At 43.6% G+C, this 22,468-nt stretch overlaps 2 protein-coding genes across 3 annotated transcripts; one reads left to right on the top strand and one right to left on the bottom strand.

The window, feature by feature from the left end:
- Window positions 1-11: 11 nt before the first annotated feature.
- On the bottom strand, window positions 12-4,378 carry LOC125763248 (cullin-2). Its single transcript, XM_049426138.1, has 12 exons — window positions 4,258-4,378; window positions 3,857-3,985; window positions 3,404-3,658; window positions 2,952-3,333; window positions 2,800-2,885; window positions 2,450-2,681; window positions 2,059-2,378; window positions 1,784-1,962; window positions 1,337-1,713; window positions 1,149-1,250; window positions 731-844; window positions 12-655 (listed from the first exon to the last, which is right to left on the bottom strand). The coding sequence occupies exons 2-12, from the start codon at window positions 3,973-3,975 to the stop codon at window positions 524-526; spliced, it is 2,298 nt and encodes a 765-aa protein (XP_049282095.1). The 5' UTR covers window positions 3,976-3,985; window positions 4,258-4,378; the 3' UTR covers window positions 12-523.
- A 1,117-nt stretch (window positions 4,379-5,495) lies between these two features.
- Window positions 5,496-22,462, top strand: LOC125763247 (regulating synaptic membrane exocytosis protein 2). 2 transcript variants are annotated; one of them, XM_049426137.1, is made up of 11 exons: window positions 5,496-6,635; window positions 11,522-11,619; window positions 13,641-13,752; window positions 13,914-14,170; window positions 14,327-15,045; window positions 15,110-15,330; window positions 15,424-15,548; window positions 15,625-15,853; window positions 15,932-15,996; window positions 20,354-20,535; window positions 21,087-22,462. In XM_049426137.1, the coding sequence occupies exons 2-11, from the start codon at window positions 11,584-11,586 to the stop codon at window positions 21,883-21,885; spliced, it is 2,745 nt and encodes a 914-aa protein (XP_049282094.1). In that variant the 5' UTR covers window positions 5,496-6,635; window positions 11,522-11,583; the 3' UTR covers window positions 21,886-22,462. The 2 variants fall into 2 exon arrangements, with proteins under 2 accessions (XP_049282094.1, XP_049282093.1); XM_049426136.1 differs by having other exon boundaries at window positions 11,519-11,619.
- The last annotated feature ends 6 nt before the right edge of the window (window positions 22,463-22,468 follow it).

The following is a 22,468-nucleotide window of genomic DNA, read 5'->3' as shown; positions in this document are numbered from 1 at the left end:
CACCGCCTTCATTATGGATTTTCTTTAAGGAAAACATGAACACGTACAAAAATTATATTTACAAAAAAAAGGTACACAAACAAGATCGTACAAAACTCAACACAACCCCACGATCGTGTTTTCGATAGAGAGTATAAAACAAAAAATCGATTAAAAAATGTTCGTTCACCGTGACAGACGAAAACAAAAAACAAATCTTCCCGTATCCAACCACTAACACGCTGCTTGCATATTGGGTCCAATCCGTGTTGTTATTTTCATCACATGTTACAAAACTCAAGAGCTTTAATTTTAGTATTCACTGTATTACTTGCTCCGCGCTTCTGTATATCACTGCTGCATACGACCAATTATTTCATAAACAACTGCTCCAGCGCACGGGGGATGATGTTGGGCAGAACTTGTGCAGCATCCAGGCTTGAACATTACTTTGTTAACAATTTAATATTTTATTCAATTTCGTCCAGAGATCCCTATGCTCTTTCAGTGGATATTTGGGAAATAATGCAGACGAACATCCACCCTATGCCACGTAACTATATTCGTCACCGGAGTTGGGCGTTCGTTCGATGTACTGCTTGTCGATTAGTGACTCGATACACTTTTTAATCATGGACACGTTCGGTGCAAAGCTCACCTTCGACTGGGAAAGAATCTGATAGTAAAAAAAAGAACAAACAGATCGAATTATTGAATCACTATTCACAAACTATTGCCATTCATCACTAACCTCCTGTATAAGGGTATTGTGTCTTAGCACCTTTCGAGACTTCATAATGCGTACGATCGCCGCCTGTAAATACATCTTTCGATCTTCATCCACAGCATTCATCGTGTGCTCGACCTGTGAATAAAGAATGAACTTTTTCTTAAGGATTCATTCTGGATAACATTTTTGCAAACAATCAGCAACGGTTGAAGAAGTCACACAGATTTTAATTGAATTTAAATAATTTGTTAAAATAAAAATGGAACTTCCAGAATCTATACAGACAGCGTAGCAGCGCTTATGCTGGTTAACAGCTATTTGAAAGCTCCAATAACTTCTGTGCTGATTTCAAGCTAATGAAGAAATGATCTTCATTGTAATAGCATCATCATATCATGTTTATCGTTGTTTAACTATACGTAGTCAACACAGCACTTACCTCTTGTGGTGTTTCCTTCTGCAGGTTAGTGGTTATTTTAAATTTAGTACGCTTGTTGTTGTAATTTACGTTGATGCTAACCTCCGTATCGTCATTCATTTTCTACAATCAAGAAACAGAGAAGAAAAATGCGATAATTTTAAAGAATCCTTCTCTCCATTCCTGCAAGCATCAACGACACACCATACCTCTTCGCTAAGTAGCAAAATTTTTGCCTCGACTAAGCTTTGCAGATGCCGTTGGAATATTTCCTGCTGTAGCTGTAGTGACGTTTGCAGCTCCTTGCACGTGTACTTGTCCGTGTTTTCAAACATTAGCAGTATAGCCATCTGGTACGTCTGCATCGTGACGATATAATTGCGCTTTTCGAACGATAGCTTCATCTCGCCGTGGCACAGATGATGCAGCCAGGTCAGTTTGCGGCCGCTAAAGTTGATATGGTAAAACTCCTCGAACAAACGGATGGACTTTTCGAATTCCTGCGGTATGGCAAACGATGCTACTACTTGCGTCGGTCCCAGTGGCCACGCACCAGCCTGTAGGACCTTGACGGAAAAGTTGATACCTGTACAGGGAAGAATTTTTTTTTTGTATTTCAGTAAAAAACACAAAAAGAAACCCGAACCCGCTCTTACCAGTCTCGTGTTTGTTATCATTCAAATATTTGCTAAACTTTGCATTTAAATCATTCGATACCGAAATGTCAGTAAACATGCGGTGGAGCTTGTTGGTGAACTCGTAACCACAAGCTTGCTTCAGCTTGTTGATCATTAACTCTTCGGCGTCCATACTTTGCGACTGTTCGTGAATCAATCTACAAAAGGAAACACATAAAAGCACAGAAACCCCGTCAATAAACTGTCATGTGGATGAAACACCACATCATTCACAGCCATAAAGTCTTGCTCACCGTTTTGCCAGCATGCGGCTGTAAAACTTTTGGTACACATCCTTGTCCTCGATGTACTTAAAGATGATGATGCTGCGTGTCAGCTTCTGGTCGATTTCACCCTCAGTCGTTTTCGATTTCTTTAGCAAGCTATCACAGTATTTGGCGACCAGCTCGGCACTGCGACATACCTGATTATTACTGTGCTTCTCATTGATGATACGAGCGCAAGCTTTATCGAGCGCGCCCAAAAACAACGGATCCGACTTAAACGTAGTATGTATCAGTTCTTCGTACTTCCTATGCACGTCCAACATGTTCTCAACGAATTGTATATGTACCTAGGGGTTTTTGTAAGCATACGTGCACGTTAGTGAGCGGACAATCGCAAACGTCTATTACCGCTTCTTACCGAATCACCCTTCATGCATGAAATTGTCTTCTTCCCCTGCTCCTTGATGTGCTCCAGGAACACTTCGATCAGCCGCTTCAAACCGTCCGTAACCGGTTTGAGTAGGATGTAAAGATTTCTCAAATCAGTGCTTTTTTCATTCGCTACCATCTCTTTGCATTCGGAGTACAGGAAGTTCATATGCTTGGTCACCATTTCTTCCTCGCACACTTTGCGCAGCTTTGGCAGAGAACTAGAAATAGATACACGGTAGTCAGCATTAATAGTGAAGGCCATATTGGGCATCATAGCGCCTAACAACATGCCGAACATAGATTTTAAGCATTTCTTATACAAAGCGGAACACTTACCTTTCATGGAGATAAATTTTAGCCAACTTTTCCTCTTCTTCAAACTTTTTGATTATTCTCTCCATGTACTGACTGACGCTGCAAACCTAGAAGTGTCGAAAAAATTAGTAATTATTACCCAATCCTTTGGAAAACACATCTTTACACCGTACCTGCAGCAACTCACTAGCAACGATGCGGAAGTTTTGACCGCTCTCCTCTAACATACGCGCCTCAAACAGTTCCTGGTACAACTTGAGCGATCCCTTACGACGATCCTCCTGCACGGCGACGAAGCTTTGTATTACGCCGCGTATGACCTCCGTGCTTTTGTTATACTGACCGCTAGTATTGTTTACTCTTTCCGCATTTATACCGCTCAGTATTTGATCGACTAGCTCGTTGCCGAGCCGCTGTATCATGTACTGGTTCCAGATCTCGAGCGTTAACTCACCGATCTCCATCTTTTCCTGGCTATCACCATGGTTGTTGCAACCGTACACGGCTTCTGCTTCGTTGAGCTTTTGCTTTTTGATGTGCTGTTGATTGAGGTAACTAAAGCAGAGAGGCATGCATGTAAATTAAGGTTGAAAGTAGAAGCTCTCTTTAGACAAGTTTTACTCACTTGTACAGATTGTTTAAGTACTGCGAACCATGGCTATATTCTACCCACACTTCGTAATATCGTTCCAACAGCTGGTAGGACGATCCGGATGAAGTTCCGACCGAAGATTCGTCCTTGGAAGCATTCTGAGGATCGGCTATTAGCACTCGCTGGTCTAGCAAAGTTTGGACGTGATTTTCCAGGAACGTTTTCGTCTCCAAGTACAACCGATCGGCTAACGGTTCCGGGTGTGCCACGCATATTTGGTACACATCGCTACAGAAAATGATAATATCAAAACAAAACGAAGCATATCATTAGAAAACTATAACACAACACGAGCAGCAAACGCAAGACAAAGGCACTGTGACATCGTTTGTCGCAGCAGTTGCCGGTGCTCAAATGGTATAAGCGCGGCCATGGCCTAGTTTTGGGCACAGCACATTCTCCTTGCTACGAGTACGGTTGACTTACGCAAATAAGTTGTTCCAGATATCGTGCTTGATGCCCTGCAGTGTGATCACTTTCTGGACCGCTTCCCGCAGCTCAATCCAGACTTCTTCGAACACTATTCTTCGCGGTTTGAGCGACATCTCTGTTGACCTGCAAAACGACAAAAGCAAATCGTGTATTCTATTTAAAGAACCCCGCTCGCACGCTTTCCGTAGACCCATTCCCATGAGTAAGCGAATTTTTCGGTCACAAACATAAACATCACTTTTCACCCCAACCAGCCGAAGTGAGAATTGCGAAGTAGACGTGCCTTTCACCAGGTCAAAAAGGTGCACAATCGTTATCTCGCGTACATTTAGCAACGGCACACGGTTAGCGTATGGGCGAAAAACGTAGGTTTGGGTAGAAATTTGTTAACTTACTTCTTAAACTTTGACGAATTTCAGAAATTTGCACCGTCGTTGTATCGTCGAATTCTCATAACACAAAAGCTGCCAGTGATGCCAGGTCGATTTTTGGTTGTCATTTTGTGTGACAGCTTGGTTGACAGGTGGCGATGACTTTAGCATTCTGTTCGTGTCGCACACTGTAATTGTGACACAGTATTAATTTTTCAAATTTATCGTACACGTGTTCGAGCAAAAAAAAAAGAATTTCAAAATGTTTTGCAATGATAGTAAATTCGTTACAACAGAACATAGGTAAGTACGCTATACAACAAAAAATAAAACAAACAAGCTGTAGAGCATTATTCACGCAAAACGATAAATGAAACGAATCGTTTGTATTAATAGTTGCGTAATTCCATCTACCACTTGTTGAATGTTGATTGGTGAGAAATAAATAATACTAGACGAAAAATGTCTCATGCCTTTAAAATTTCAAGCATATACGCTTTCTACAATGGGCGTGAAGCTCTACCGTAAATTGGTTTGCCCGTCTCATAAACCATAAATGTCAAACCTTTAATGTGCAATGCAACAAGTTTTATTATATACCGTAGCATTAGAATCCGCAGCAAATTCAACGCACCATTTGCTCAGAATGGGTCTGGTGGCGTAAGGCGGGGTACTAGTCCCATCTTCCTTCGCAATGTAACAATGAACAAACCCACGTACAAACCAGAACCGGAAATCAATTAGATTGTACCAATCACATGGCCGACTGCAGGGACAATCATATATACATAAACCATACCCTCTGGCTGGGTTCGCTCCCATCTCTCACCCCACCAGGAATGGATCGCGAACACCAGCTGAAGCTCGGATGTTGGAAAATGTTCACCAATTCCACAATAAATGAGTTAACCGCAAAGTAAGTGTAAAATGTCTCATCAACACTGACCACGCAGATGACACAACCATCACGCTGCTGCTTACGGTCATTTTCCGTTTGTTTATCAATTTTTAATTGAATTCCAAATCCGAGCGGAACGGAACCAACAGGAGCCAACGGGGTTCGCAGTAGCAGCACCGCAGCAGCAACAGGACGACTCCATCAGGATCAAAACTCTCGTATTTATTGGTTTGCTTGCTCCCATACCAAACACCAGCGGACATCCATCCGCGTGCTTACTCTCGCTTTACCGCTCTTGCTCTCTTTCGCTCTCGTCCTGTTGATCTCGTGCGCATGTCCCACAGGAGTACTACCTTCCTGGTGACGACTTTTCCTGGGGCACTACTGCACAAACAGCAGCCGTGTCAACGCTAACGCATTACAATTTTGTGTGCCACAGAAGCTCACAGAAGAAAACCCAAACGTCTCCAAACATAGGTTCGCGGTGAACTTTTCGCCGTCCTTAGCAGGCGGCCAACACAGGAGAGGTTCTTTGCGTGTGCTGCTAGAATCGTGACGAATCAGGGCATGTGTAACAACATCGAAAAAGGCAGTTCAACACCCGCTCCACAGGTGTAGTTAATCGTTCCCAAACCGTTTCCAAAACGCTCCTGAATTGCTGTGGCGCATGGCATTAAATTTTGTTACAACAGAAACTAGTGTATAATTGTTCGTGGTGAGCATCGACTGCTTGGATTGAGTGTCGACTTCGAGAAATCGGTTGTTGGGTAGAAACGGTAATAGACTAAGTACGCGAACTACTGTGGATGAATGTATACATCCAGGGTGCAGTGTATAATTATTGTCCCTCGATAGTGTACGCAAAGGTGTTAAATTCAGTGCTGCAGGTGTGAATTTGTAGTCTCGCGCTATAGTATTTATGGGCCAAAAGGCCTAGCTGTGTACCATTCCCTCGTTCAAAGGAAAAAGCATCAATTTTATGTGGAAAATTGGGGTAGTTTACACTAACAAATAAAAAAAAACCCACAAGTAATTCTACACACACACACAAAGCGCAACAAACAGGCCTTCTTCCATCACGGTCGGTGAGTCCTTTTCTTATCGGACACAATCTGCGTCAGTCAGTCAGTTGTCCCACAGTCACAATCTTCGACCTCCATCTTTCGACGATTGGTAACGAAAGCCCCAGTCCGTGTGTACGTGTGTGTGTATGGGCATGTGTCTATAGTTGGAGAAAATGTGCAACAAATGAATGAGCAGCAGCAGCAGCAGCAGCAACAGCATCCGAGTGGTTCAATGTCGTACGTGCCCCATTTAGATCCATCAGCTGCCGCGCATGATACCGCCAATGACAGCGTCACATCCGTGAAGTCACTTCCCTTTAGCGTCACCAGCGTTACCGTCAACACGGTGGAAAATAAGGACGAATTTTAGATTCTTGCACAAGAAAGGAAGGAACGAAGCAGGGGCGCTAGACGGATAGCAGGAGCGGCACTTGTTACAGGTAAATATAGTAGCAACACACATCCAATCGCACGGTGCATGCATGGCGATGGAAAGTGGAAATAAACACAATTTTATACTACATATACAACCCTAATCACACAAACAAAAAGCACACATACATAAGTGTCCTTATGCAGAATGATGTACAACAAACATGTTGTACGGACGAGCGCACACCTTCCAAACACGGGCCCATGATGATGCGGACATTTACACTCAGTGGCTAATAATCAGCCAAAAATCGTCGACTCCATCACCAGCAGCATCAAGTAGTACATAATGTACATTTAGTAGTCTTCTCTATCTCACTCTCACTCTCTCTCTCTTTCTCTAATGCGCTCTTTCGCTCTTCGCTTTCTCTTTTGCTCTCAAGGGTGCTTTATAAATGATTTTCCTTTTAATTTTTTTTCCCTACATTTGCACATTTTCGTATTTCCCCTGTTGGGGTTTCGCTTTTTCGGGGAAAATACTTTCTGCGATCGAGGATGTCGTACATTTCGGAAATTCCGTACGGTCAGATCCTGGTGGTTGCATGATAGACCATGATGATGATGGTGGTTCCTCACAAACCACACTGTGTAAGCTGACCTCACTCACCTTACAGGCCCTTACATTCCTACAGAGACAGAAAGGATGAGAGAGAAAGCTACCACCGTGTGGAGGTTGATATTTTCTTTTTTACAATTTACCCAGTCTTGCCCAGTATAAATGTATATGTGCCCGTATGTGTGTGTGTGTGTGTGCGGTTAACGGGTGGTAAAAGCTGACCTTCTGTGCGTAGGTGGCCACCTGGGAAGTAATCATCCTTACCGTGGTGCGTCTCTCTGTATATGATCATCTGACGCGAGTGTCTGTGTGTTTGTATACAGCGCGCGTGTAAAGGCATCATGGCGGCAAGCATACGGGGGAGCACTGTTGATTTATTTGCCTCACCGTGCTATAAATAGTATCGGTGGCTAATACCTTCGTAATATAGTAATAACGATAATAATCAATCATATTTTATTTTCGTGCACAACCACCAACGGCGGTTTGGCCGGGGGTTGTTTGCACTATCCAAGCAACAGGCTGCTGCTGCTGCTGTTACCATACCTACCACCACCAGCGTCATGCCCGAAGGGTTGCTAAGCATTGAATTATACTTTTATACCGAGAAAACTTTTGTTTATACGTACGATTTCCTTTCTTTCGCCTGGAAAAAGCGGAAGCAAAAACCGAAGAAGAAGAAAAAAACAAAAGCTTCCCATCTTTCGCACATTTCGCATTAACGTTATCGATTAAATCTGGATCCTCACCTATATACTTTGACACCTCGTAACGGCCATCCGCAGAATGCTGGCCGAATCAAGCATGTAACGAAATCGAAATGGATGAGCTTTCCTTGCCACTGCCTACGATTTAATAAGATGGCGGGGGTGTCAGTGTGGGGGATGAGATTTGTGCGAAACACGTCAAAAGATATGATGGTGGTGGTGGCGGCGTACGGAACACACATCTCAGCTTCTTGACGATGGCTGACGGTTGACGATGGTTTCCGAATTTCTCAACTGGTCACATTAAGGGCGCTGGATGGATGGAATAGCTCACCGGGATTTGCCCTCGCACGAACCACGCAGGTGATAATAAAAATAGAATCAGAAACGAACAAAAACCCATCTTCTCACTTTTAAAACTCTAAATCGATTTTTCGATTCGTTGCGTCAAATCATTCTTTGTGATTGTTTCGACTTTTCCACCCAACCAACGAATCGGAGGCGGCCAGCAGTTTGTGAAGCACGTTCGTCAAATATTAAAGTCCCCAATCTGATGGTCATTCTGAGTAATTTGCTATTTCTAGTTCTATGCGTGGTGTGTTTTAATCGTAATTTAAAATTCTCTCCGCGTGACAGGATAATAAAGAAGAAAAAAAAAGCGTAAAGAAAGCAATGTAACAAATTAATCTACTGCCATGCCAGTGCAAGGATATCGGAATTCCGGTGTGATGAAGCGTAGACAAGACTGCCTGCGGCTAATCAGCTCAACAAAACTATCCCAAACTTTTTGGCGAACTTTCATCTATATACATCTGTACGCAGCTCGTTGCACGCTCTGAAATAACATCCCCAAAAATTGATCCCATGCTTTATCCTTTCAATTCTCTGCCCATGACTTTTACGGACCTCCCACACCGCCCTCCCCATTAATGCTGTATGCTAAAAAGCTCTTGAAAGCAAAACTTGTTGGAACCTCTCCCGGTTCCGATGTGAATCCGTTCGTAAGTAACCATCCATTCGAAATAATGCGCACCTCGTTTCCAACCCGGTTCCACCAGCCTGGCACACGCCGCCCGCCCACTGTGCGCCCGGAAGAGGTCAAGGATGGATTCGTTTTCTACCCCGGCATCGGCTCAAGCCCAACGGTAGCTAAATAGGTTTCGTCCGCTGAAACATTAGAACCCGACGACGACTATCGGCGGTGGTGGTTTTATGTATATTTCCCTTCCTTTTTTTTGTTACGCTCCTTTTTCTCGGGTTTCCGTCGCTTTCTTCGCTGGCAGCACCGTACCCTGCCAGCGCTTGATATCGCTCTGCATCATCTGCATCGGGTCTATCACACCCGACCGAACCAACACACACTTCAAGCTATCTCTTGTCGGTGATGGCGTCGGAGATAGAGTACACCACCCGGGAACAATTTTCCTGGTGGTAGGAAGTTTCACCAAACAGCAGCAACAACAACAACGAAAATGAATGGCTCACACACATTTCAAAACATAATGTGCATCCTCATGCTGGTTTTAATAAATGCATTCCACCGAGAATTGCGCGGCAATATATCGGCATCGCGGGGATGGGGCCTGGGTCGCGGGTCCCTTCGTTCCATGGAACCGCAACTTCCTGTTCCGCCCGGAGATGAATGAATGTTGTTTATTAGAGAGGATAGCAGCACCAACAGCACCACCATCAGTAATGCAGTCAGCACTGGGTGATGGTGGTGCTATGTTTGGTTTTAGCTGCACTTGAACGTCAATATGACGGGCAATCCTGTACCTCCCAGCTTGGAAAAAAGGGCGAAAGGTTTACATAAATATGTTACACTACCAATAGCCGTGTAGTGGCTCCTGAGGATAAACTTGTTACTGTGTGGTGCAGTGTGGACACCTTCCCATCTGGCATTGAAGCTCTTTGATGGGAGTATATTCTACAATGTCTGGAAGTGGGAATAGGCTTACATGCGTGCGTTAAAAGTGGACCACTTGGGTAATGTAACAAACGAAAAAATCAATTGAAAACCTTTGGTGGCATGGGGATGTCACTAGAATGTAGCCAAACATCCTAGCCCGTAAAGGCGGATGTTTCAATATTATCACCTAATGCACCAAGTATCAAGTTTGCAATGGTTAAAAGTAATGAAGACGATCTTCTCTCGGAACATGACCGCTTCCATTCAGTAAAATCGAATATCCAATACATGCTGGAATAGGAGAATATATGAATCGTGAATATATCTTAGGAATTCTTAAAAATTGTTGAAGCATTGCAGGCAGAAATATCACAGAAGCAAGCTATTAATAGGTAGATCAAGACTGGCAGTCAAATAAGGAGAAGGATTTCAAATCCAGTTTCTGGTATTTGAGCCAAATATATCTAGCGCCATCATGCAGAATTCAGTCTGGTTTAATCGGAAAACTTCTTGAAAATAATCCAATGTTTTCTTACGGATTTGGACAAGCTTCTCAGAACAGCCAACCATATTGAAATATCAGAAACGATTAGGTAAAGGCGTTCGAAATTCAACCAAAACTGCAAGCATCCATGAGGAGTTCTTCAAACCCACTTTCATATACTGTAGTCCATCAATCATTTATCTCTTTTCTAACGGGTCCGCCCTTGCTCTTTTCCAAGATACAGCTTGAAAAGATTGAATGTATTAGGTTTAACCAGTTAAAGTAACAGTTAGGTTAAAGCAGTGTACAGCCCGGTCAAGGCAAGATAGGACAATGGTGATAGGGTCAAAGATTTTTATTCGCGACCTTCAAAATCGAATATTCCATTATGCGAACAAGCTTCCATGTTGAACCAACCATGAACTTGTTCCATGCTGTTGTTCACCATCCGATTTTGATTTTTTTTTATTATGTTATGATTTATTTATTCATTTCCGCGTATGTGTTTTCCCTTTCGTACTTTCTACGATAAGTTGGTATAATGTGTCTTACTTATTGATAGCATTTCAATCAATTCTCATCCTTCAAGGATTGATGGCACAAATCTTTGATGCTCATTTGCAAGATTACTTTTCTCACACAAGTCTCAAATTATTCGCCGTAATAATTCTGCCTCCTTCTACTTAGTATACGATCGTTTCCCAACAGATTGTCAACAACTCGTTATTTTCTCGGAACATATTGTTATTGCGCTTTGATGGACAAAAACACATATATAGACACACACACCAAGCATAAAGTACACAATTGTTGTTTCTCTACTTTCCTCCCCGCGCTAGACAGTTGATCCCCGTTAGATCCCCCATTTTTTTTTTGCTTTCCAATATGTTGCAACGAATTTTTCAATATCGCATTACATACAAATTGCTCGGAAATCGCATCTGATTTTATCTCTCCCGTTTACCATGTTCCGAGGACCATTTCCCTCGGGGTCGGGTAAAGAAAGCAAAAATATCAATCCTACGGGCTGCTTTCAAACCCCCCCATGCTACACCCCATATTCCCCTGTCCCGTGGGCCCAGTTCCCAGGACTCGGAAAACATGTCTGTCCATCTCCGGGCGTCAACTGTTGCTGGTGAAATTGTGCGCTGCGAGTAAATACAGAAGCATAAAGAAGGAAAGAAAAATCTCTAAACACACGTCCGCCCGTCTTTTCTTGCCCTCTCTCATTGCAGCAGAACCTACGTCATCGCAAAACACGCTCGAAGGGGATCGCTGCGGCGGAATTTAACATTTCAAAATGCTTCCAGCAAACGTAATGTCGTTCATGAAGAAGGTACGTATACAAGTTTGGTGAAGACATCATTTTTATGCGCCCTGCACAACGAGCGCAAAGGGACATACAACACAACAGGCGAGCGCAACCGAGTAGAAAAGCAAACATCCCAATCCGGTCTCTAATCCTTGTCCGACTTCCGAGCCGGGTTCGCGCAGGCGATGGGTACGCAACGTAATGGCAGCCCAGTGATGCTGCATCCCAAGCTTCCGGGGGCATCTTTCTTGCTCATTTATGCAGCATTTGCTTTTTCCGGCTCAACAGCATTAAAGTCTCAGTGCCTGGGGAGGAAGGAGGGGGGGGGGGGAGAGGGAAGGTAGCAGAATAGGTGGAAACGGGTAGTAGACAGCAACAACAACAAAATGTCTCCCCTACCCAAAGAAGCTGTCAGTTATCAACGTGATCCCGTGACAACGAAGCACCAGCTCCCAGGACGCCGTTTTTCCCGAATCGCACGAAACCGTCCGATGGGAAGGAAAAGCAACGATAACAACAATAAAAAAAACATTTTGCATAATGTTACCTTTCCCAGTTACCGATTTCCACTATCCATGAAGGTGAAACGAACGCAGGATTGCATAATTCAGTTTATTTAATTTGCATCCAAAAATTATTAGCCACATTGATGGCCGAGGTTCCCGATTTTTCCCTTTTGTGGGTGAGAGGGAAAATATTCCAACGGGCAGTAGTGGTTGTTAGTAGTATTTTAAAAGAGAAAAAAAGTACATATGACAGAGCATATTGCTTTAAATATTTTTTTTTTCATATTGTATTACATTGGTATTAACGACCGCAACAAAAAGCTTTGTAATTGATTTAAAATGAATTTCAATCCCTTTTACCTGAAAGGGAAGATATCAGTTTGCGGGAACCTGTAATGCTTCGTATTTATATATCCCATCCATACCCCATTTGCAATATTTAAGCTTTCCTTCCTACGAACAACAATAGTGCCCGGTGCTTTGCTAGACCCAGCAAATTCAACTTTTGTACTCAAGCCAAGTGGATTCCATTTGCTTCCGGGCGGCGGGTGCACTTTCATCGCCGCTCAGGCGTCCATTTTCATTTTAATTACACACACACACACTGAAAATTCTTTCCCCATTTTCTACCATTTAAGCCGCATCAAGACAAAAACGCTCACCGAACACAACTAAGGAAACTAAGGGAAAAACAGCAAACACAAAACAATAGCTCCATTGCGGGCGGGAATGGTATCACCTGTTCGGGAAAAAACGCTTTTTCGTCCCACTTTTTGTGGACAGGGTTTTCCACTTCCCACTTTACACACCCAGTTTGCTGGAGTGTACAGTTTTGAAAACAAATTATCGGGGTACCGTGCTGTTTGTGCGTTTGCTGAGGAACAAATAGAATCGTGCACCCTAGAAAGGATTAGGTTTACGAAATGGCAAAACCTACGAAATGCGTCCCACACCCACACGGGGGTTGTTTTCTTTAAGAATAGCGATGGCAAACAGTAAATACAGTACGATCTTTATCGGTGCGAACCGTAAAACACCGTTCGCTATAAACACTGCTGAAGGGTAAGTACTGTGCAGCACGCAGCACATCGAGAACGCGCCCGCTTGTTAGAGGGAATTATCGTGCAGCGGAACCATCGCCCTGCCGGTGCTAAAATATTGTGTCAATAGATATTAATTTTGCTACAATACTGGTACGCCTTCCCATTGTGCGCCGTTGCATATTGCGCCCAGGCACGGATGTTGCTTTTGATGTGCATCGACAAACCAACCTGGTACCAGCGCCATTTAATTGAAAACGTTCCGGGAAAGCATCTGCAAGAAAAAACGAAACGGGGAAACAAGAACGTGGGAGTGAATTTAATCTTGACTGAGTTTGCCTGAGTGGCTCTATTATCCCACTGGGCGTGGGGAGTGCAAGAAAAGAAAAGAATATTACTCTGGTCACTTCGAGCAATCAACGTACTTCAGAGGGAAACATGTGATCCATGCTGCTGATTGACATCTTTTTTCTTTCTTACGATTGTTCTTCTCTACAAGATGGTGGCCACCGATGAGGCATCCCATCAGCAACCATCGATGGAAAACACGGGAGCCTTCGGGAAGCTGAAGCAAACCCTTTCCACATCGCTGCTGACGGCACAGGACAGAGGTAAGCTTTCGATGCAATTGGCGATCTCTATTCTTGAGAATTGTTTGTTTCTGGGGATCTCAAGTGAAGAATTGCTTCTGGATCTCAAGAATTCTTATTTTTTTTTTGTTAAACACAATGTTTCCAATGTTTTAATGTTTGCTTGTTTTTCTCCCTTGAAGTGAATAAAATGTCCCCACGCCCTTCACTGGTGCCGGATGCAATGGAGACGACACCACAGGATGACCCTTACAAGGATACGCCAGTCCCCGAGAAGGTGTCTAATGAGGGCAACAAGTTCAACACACGGTCTGGTTCGTGCCGGATATGTTTGAAATCGTTTAAACCGAACGACTTCAAAAAGACCTGCGTCGAGTGTGATCAGAAGGTTTGCGAAGACTGTGCCAGCTATAGCAAGCTACAAGATTCGGAAGATCTGGTAAGGAATGGATCGAATCCCATTTCACCCCGTAGCGTGTTTTGATGTCTGGATTTTCTTTTGAACTTGGCGTCTAATTGGAATCACAACCACCGTTCTGCTTGAGTGTCTTTTAATCAACAAAGTGTGTGTTTTTGCTTTTTTCTTCGTGCGTAGGATCTTTGGCGATGTAGCGTCTGTCGACGAAAGATGGCGTCCCGTATTTGCATACCGCAGGAATCGACCGACTCTGCTCTGGAGGTGCCAGTTATGGAGACGCTTCAGCGACGCCATTCGGACATTAAGCTAGGCTTCAACCAGCATCTGGACGATGGCAAGGGTTCAGCGTTGGCTCCACCTCGCAGTCCCGAGCTGCGTCGCCATTCGGACGTTTCGCCGGCATCGTTGAAGGAGTTGGAAAAGTTGAAAGGTGTACAGAATCCGAAGAATGATATGGATTGGCGCAAGGGTCACAGTGCCGCACCGAGCCGATCATCAAGCCCGCCCGGTCGGAAGGAAATGGAGCTGGGCACACCGCGCGTTTTTTCACGCCGGCCCTCAACCAAGATGTCCCGCCAGCGAAGCTACGACGACGAGTTCAAAACGATGAGTTCCGATACGAATCTGGCCGAGGCGGGCCTTAACCTGCCGCCACCGATGCCGCGGCGAAAGTCGGCGTACGATGTGTACGCACCGGGCGTTTTAGTAAATGCGATGCAGTCGGTAAAGCTAGCCCCGGACGATCCGGAAAAGATCAGCACATCGCGCCGCTCGTCGATGAAGATGATGGCGGACGGGAGCGAGTTCGGTGCGGACGATCATACGGTGGCCGATATGAAAGCGGCCGGACTGATTGTGGACGATGATCGACGGCACAAGCGACGTGGATCGCAGCTGTAAGCTAGAGTTTTCTTTTCTGTTTTGCCATCCAATTCAATTACTTCTCCAATAATTTTGCAGACCCGACATTCCGGCACTGAAAGACAAAACTGCCCAGAACTCTGCGAACATATCAGTCTATCAGTGTCCGGCGTTGGAGGACTTGGAAGCACCCAAGCGGCAAACATCGTTGGATGGGGAAGGTATCAAGATCGTGATACACGATGCAGACGCTGGACCACTGTGTGCCGCCAAAAGGAGCGTGCTATTGCGAAGAGATCCCTCGGATAAAGCGCACAGAAGTACGTTCGTAACTCCGGTGACCAATTCGCTGTGTGTACTTTGTGACATTTTGCTTAATGGCTTTACTCTTTCTCTCTCTTTCTCTGTAATAGCACGAGGATTTGGAATGCGTGTAGTCGGTGGTAAAACAGGTGCCGATGGACGACTTTTCGCGTACATTGTGTGGACCGTACCGGGAGGACCTGCCGAGAAAGGTGGTCTCCAGCAGGGTGATAAGGTACGCAGCATCTGACCTGTTTAGTGCGAATAACATACAACTACTGCTCATTTTATTTGCTCTGGTTTTGGTTCAGATTCTGGAATGGTGCGGTACCTCGCTGACAGATCGCAGCTTTGAAGAGGTGTGCGCCATTATGGATCGCACGGGTGACACGGCCGAACTGCTGGTCGAGCATGCCACAGACTTTAAGATGTGTGAGCTGTTAGACGAAGGTGGCATGGGCATGAACGTTGGCTCGACTTACAGCAGCAGTAATTCGACACGAGCTTTACCGGACACTAATGTGCATAATCTAGCATCAGGTTAGAGGCTTCTGTACACTATCATTATGAACATTACCTATTAATTTACTTCTTTTTTTGCTTTTCTCTTTATCGCAGAGAGTGAATCAACGATGGACAAATCTCCCTCTTCACCGACCAGACGCAAATTGCCTAAAACACCGGTATAAATCTATCAATACGTTACCTTTATTTTTCTATCAAGTTGATGTGCGTGTATATGTAGCTACATGGTAATTTGCAACGCATTTAACAACAACAGCAAAAAAAAAACAAAACCATACTAAGGGACAAAGTTACTGAAAAGGAACAATCTACCAAATAGATATTCAAGTACATTATTTAACCATTTACAATAGCAGTAGTGTAAAGTAGCATTGTAGACAGTGAAAATGAAATGCTAAGAGTACATCTTTACCACATTCCTGACGACTTGGCAGTGCACTACTAGCGTAAAAGAACGGATAGCAAAACAATAAGGGCTAAGAATATGCGAGTGTATGCGCACTGACGCACATCATGTGATGCCCACCTTCTACTTTTGATCTGATCTGATCCTGCATTGGAAGATGTGATTCTTCCACTTTTTTCTTGCATAACCAAAAACCAACACGAGATATAGCGGCGAGCCTTCTACCCCCAAAACTGGCTGCCATACGGTGTTTACGTTCTCGTAGTTTTTATTGGTAACCACTAAACAAGTAGCGCTTTCGAAAATACAATCGGGTCTGCTCTTTCGTCTTTTCTGTACTGTTTATAGCATATACACGTGATTAGAGAAAAGCAAAGAGCGATATAAACGCAAAGAAAAGAAAGAGTTCCATATTTTATATTTTGAGTAGTATAAGAGCCAAAAGAAAATTGGTAAAAAGGATACAATAATCTATATATAAAAGTATATATATACATACTTATATCTATGCGTATTCTACCGAGTGAAGACACAAACACACAACATAAGAAAACAACACAGAAAACACACAAGTAAGTCAAACAACAAATCATGACAAATAAAATTACTTGTTAAAAAGAAAAGCGTCGCTTTAAGCGCAAAGTAAAACAAACCAAAACAAAAACATCCGCTCGATATATCAAGGTAGAAACAAAATAACAAAATAAGAATGAGCTTGATGTGAAATCAAAACACACAGGAATAATACATATGCATAGAAACGCATACACAAACAAACACCGACATTAATTGTGCAGTTTGCAAAGTAGTTCAAACAGGCTTTCAACATGTACAATTAAACAACAATCAAATGCCGATGCCAAGAAAAATTTCATCAACACACACGCGCTTACCAATCCAATAAGCTGAACCATAAACAAAACAACATTATCAAATTTGTGGAAAACATATAAGAACACGATACCAAATGGACAAACGCATCTAAAAACTAAACAATTCCATACCATGGAGTACTATGTGGCTTGAACCCTGGAACAAGTCTTCAACAAGTGAACCAAATATGATCAGGAGTCTAACAAAAATAGAAAAGAAAATGTGTACACTACATTCGAACGAAAAGATAAAACAGAAATAGGAAACAAGAAAATGGTAAAGATACGAAAGAGGAAATAGTGCAAGCAAAAAAAACAATATTTAAAGTATAATGAAAACATAGTTGTCAGTAGCAAATTACAATTAAAAACAATATAAAATGCAATCCAATCAACCACCAGCAGCCAAATTTGCACACAACAGAAATTTATAACAGTATAGAACAGACATGCTGCATTTAATAATGTTCTTTTCGCTTACATGTTGATGATGAATGTATTTCTTTATAACTCGAGCACAAATGCAAGCAGCATAATGGTGATTTCTTTTTTTGATAGAAACTAATAGAAACACTGACAAACTGTGTAAATGAGTGCTAAGCATATGGGAATCAGATCTTACAGAGTTTTCGAGTGCAAGTAGATTTAAACCATTCGTTTCAAATTCTATTGGAATATTAGGAGGTAGACGTGCCATCTTTCCATCTTTCTCATGCTATTGCAAGATGAAATCGTTTCTGTGAAAAGCTTTCTGATACGATGGACGTTTCAGTTGAGAAAGTTTTGTGCGGAATCAAATTAATTTATAACAAATTCCATAAAGTGTGAAAGATACCACATCTACCCCAACACATTCCAGTACAATACGAAAAGAATCCAGAAATGGTTCTAGCTTTATGAATTGACCTCGAAAACCCTGCAATGCGAACGTTTTGCGAATTGCATACCGTAGGCGCATTATTGCCGAAATGTATGCAACTCGCACAACAGATTAATATTTTTAAAAGCCTAATATACGCTTTTGGCACTCTTTATCCGTCTGTTGTATCTTTTTCAACCCAAAAAAAATGACCCACACTCGCGCTCTCACTCTCTCGTTCTTAAGCACGACCGCTAACGGTCCATGATGTTTCTAGTGATGCGATTGGAAGCTGCCGATGGTTGATTAGGTTTCATTTGGTTCTACCCACGCCGCCATCTGAATGTTCCGCGTTGCGTTATCGTTCTTGTTCTGTTTTGTAAACCCCGTTGCGTATCAAATACCGGCAAACCAGAAACAAGCGAGCAAACAAACATTTACAATTAAATTGTATCCTGTAGGCAAAGTAATTGCAGTAGAAAATGTTGTTGTAGTTGTGTTTCTTTTTTCTATCGTTGTTGTTTTAGTTGTTACATATACTGTCTCTGCTCTTAATTGCAACATTTAAAAAAAAAACAGCAAAAAACCGTCATCTCATCTCCATCATCTTCCTTCTCTCTTCATGTGTGCCAAGTGCGGGACCTTTGGGATAAACGGGTCGAATCATGCAGTCTATCGGGATTCGCGATCGACACTGTTTAGCGGTGCAATAGAAAAAAAATATACCACACACACATACACACACAAGCGCAGGCGCTTCCTTAATGGGAACACTGGAAGGATGTTGCGCACAGAGCTCATCACACACGGACGGATTATAGGCGACCCAAGTGGAATCGATCGACGCAAAACATCGCACCATCCCTACGCCTATCGTCCCCATGACCATTGAAACTCACCTTCATTTTCGTTTCATCTACCATTTTGAAAGTCCCTTTTCTACTCTGCTACTGCTTCACCGCTCTTGAAGGTGTTCGTGTTGCCATTGTGCGTGAAGTTCATTGCACATACTATACTGTTGTCTATTTTAGCTAATCGTATGTTTGTTTATTTAGACAGAGTTTATCTATTATATTTTGCCATCACCACCAACAAGAACACCAATTTAGCTGCCGCATCGTGCTATCCCGTACCTTCTTCTCTCGACTACTTCAACTCAGGCGACATGTGATTCGTTCCTCGGCCGACCTTCGCCCTCCCACGAATTAGAGATGGCACGAGAAAAGGGTCGGAGATTATGGTCGGGTTTTGGGGACGGTACAAACTGTACTCCAAACCAAAAAAAAAACGGAAGAAAACGGTAGACAACGAAACCGTAGTGAAAAAGTCTCCGAACACTTCTTACAAAGCCACCAGTTATGGGTTTTTTTATGTTTCTTTACTATCCTCATATACTAATACTACCGCACACACACACACAAACAAACATGCATAATTTAGCTAACTTACTTCTAATTCTCTGTTACTGCAATACGCACCTGCACTGCAAGCCGCCATTTATATTTAGCAAAATCACTAACTCGTTAAATAGCTGCAACATTCAAAAACCAAAACAACTTCAAACACGCAAACACACCAACATACATACACATTGGGCAGGTAATGTTTGGGAGACAAAACAAAAACTAGCTAATGAACAGATTACGTTGTGCTTTTAACCATTGCTTTCTTGTTCTACGTGTTGTTTCATTCACCAACTTAACACACTGTTGTTATTTCGCTGTGTCGGTGTCCGTTTCTTTTGTATCCACACCCTCGAGAGCCAGAGAGATCAGGCTAATTCGCTACATATTACAATACAGCTAACCAACAAATTCCTAGCTCTATGTTCACCGGAATGCCTTCTCATCCCCATGGTACTGCTTTCCATTGTTTGTTCGTTTGTTTTATACCCCGTTTGCCGTTTTCTTTGGAAACGTGTTACACTGTACGTTAACAGTAAAGTAATAAAAGCAATAGACAAAAAAAAAGTTATACATAAAAAAGCAACCCAATTCCTCCCACTCCCCCAGGGAACGTATGAGTTCCGTTTGTTCGATTTGCTATTGTTAGGAGTATTTGTTAGTGTTGTGTTGATGTGTTTTTGTTTCGTTCTTGTTTCTTGAGCTCCGTGGTTCCGGTAGCATTCCGGAAACACTTCCGGCACGTGTTAAACGGCCAGCATGCCTCCACGTAGAACGAGCGCACGGTAGCGAAAGACAGAAACATACAGAGAGAAAGGGAGAAAGAGGGAGAGATAAAGCAAGCAAAGGTTTACCAAAAAAAGAAAAAAAAACAAACGATAAAAAAAGAAGAAACCGCCCCTACTGCCACGCACAGAACCCATGCACACGATGGAAAGATTAATGTTTTTCCTTCTCTGTTTTTCTTTCCTTCAGGAACAGATAGCAAAGGGCAAGTTAGTGTCCGGTAGGGTTCAGGTGCATGTTTACTATCACGGCGAGCGAAACGAACTTGTCGTTTCGGTGATGGCTGCCGATGACCTGCCGGAGCGCGATGAATCGCTGGGCTATGGCATGTATCCGGAAGCCTATGCGTCGATCAAGTTGCTACCCAAAACGTAATATCAAGCGTTCCTTTGAACCATACCCTCTGTTTTTATTGTTCGTATTAAAACAACACGCACACACGTACACACGCACAGACAACAAAACAAAGGAAATCAACTCAATTTTCATGCGCACACGAGTTTGCAACGAAAGCACAAAAAACACCAGGCGTCTCCATTCACTCTGGTACCGAGGATCATCCTTTATCGATAACATTACGCACACGCTGATACGCTCACGCATGTCACACATCTACGAAAAACCAACAAAAAAAAACAGTTAACCAACTCAATTATAATGCGCACACCGAGACACGAGTTTGCAACGAAAGCACAAAAAACACCATGCGTCTCCATTTGCTTAGGTGCCGAGGATCACCCTTTATCGATCAAATTTTGCACACGCACGTCACACACCTACACCCGCCACAAACACTGTCTACCAGCCCTGTGTTTTTTATGATTATTTGTTTTGTTTTTTTTGTGCCCCAACATTTCCTCCCACTCACGATCACACGCACTGAAACCGGTTTCTTTCTACCCCTCAAACTCCCTTTTTCTAGGAACGAATCGCATGTCGCCCAGACCGAAGTGTCCACTCCCTCTCTGAATCCCATTTGGAACGCGACCATTACCTTCCAGGACGTGTTCAGTGACAATCTGTTAGACCGTAAGATAGAGATAGTGCTCTACGATCTGTTGCCCCACTCGGAGCCCATCTTTCTCGGCGAGTGCTCGGTGAAGCTGCAGAAAGCCTGCCTGGACGATGTGGCCGTCTGGTACCGGCTGGAGGATCCGAACCATCTGCGCGGTTCGGGCCCGGTACCGCCTGCCCGCCTCCGACGCCGCTCAACCACCGCCTCCCAGAGCTCGATCGATGAAAGTTCGGCTTCGTTCGGCCGGTACGGCAGCATCGAGGGATCGCGCTTCCAGCGTTCGATCTCGGACGATGTCGACAGCCTGGACGAGAGCCGATACCTGCTTCATCCGAACTGGTCCGTGTCCGCGAGCAGGCGCGGTTCGACGCAGTCGGAAATTCAGATGCAAACGCTCGAGGTACACCAGATCGGCAAGGATTACTCAAAATCGTTGCCCGGTTCGCGACGTTCGTCGTTTCAGGACACGAAGGATCAGCTTACTGTTGGACCGGCCCATTATTCGCGCCGCTATTCGACGGGTCGAACCGGTGGTACGGGTGGTACGGGTGGGCGTGAGGTACCACCAGAGCGGAAACTGTCCTTCGGTGGAACGATCGGGGGCATTGGCAGCGGTGGTGGTTCGCGAACAGAATTCATGCGCACCATGAGCCTTTCGCGGGAGCTTGACATGAAGAATCGCAAAAAGAAGCGACTGTTCTCGTAAGGAACACTGCAATGCAACGCAACGAAACTAATAACACGAATATTCGAACGAAAACAAAACAACAACATGAACGACACCGAAGCACAATCAAGCAAAGTGCCCCACAACGGCAAACGCACCGTTGGGTGGCCAACACACAAATGGTTTTGAAACTTAGACAATGAGCAGGGAGATGATGGCGAAGGATGTTAATGGTTCACACACGCACACCAAACATAGGAGTAACATTTAAGAAGAGAAGAAATAAAATCCCTTGGCACACAACGCAACGTACGGGGGTGGGGAAACGTTCCCAAGGTATGAGCTCTTTATCAACGGTTGCAAGACACGTGGCGGAGCAGGTTGGCGGATGCATAATTATACACCTTCATCATCCTTCTCGTTTATATAGGGGTGTGTTTTTTGCACGTGCGACCATGGCCGCGCGCGCGCGATCCATTTTACAAGATTATATACATATATATCATGTTTTTTGTGTAGCAAATATTTCAAAAGTTTACAGAACATCACTTTCAACACATGTTACATTACGTAGGAGAAACGTAAAACGAAATAAACTATAATTCCGGTATATTAACCTTTG

This window comes from Anopheles funestus, chromosome 2RL (genome assembly GCF_943734845.2).
Source record: "Anopheles funestus chromosome 2RL, idAnoFuneDA-416_04, whole genome shotgun sequence".
NCBI lineage: Eukaryota > Metazoa > Arthropoda > Insecta > Diptera > Culicidae > Anopheles > Anopheles funestus.
Note: the sequence above shows the minus strand (reverse complement) of the source record. Positions and strands in the feature narration are given on the sequence as shown.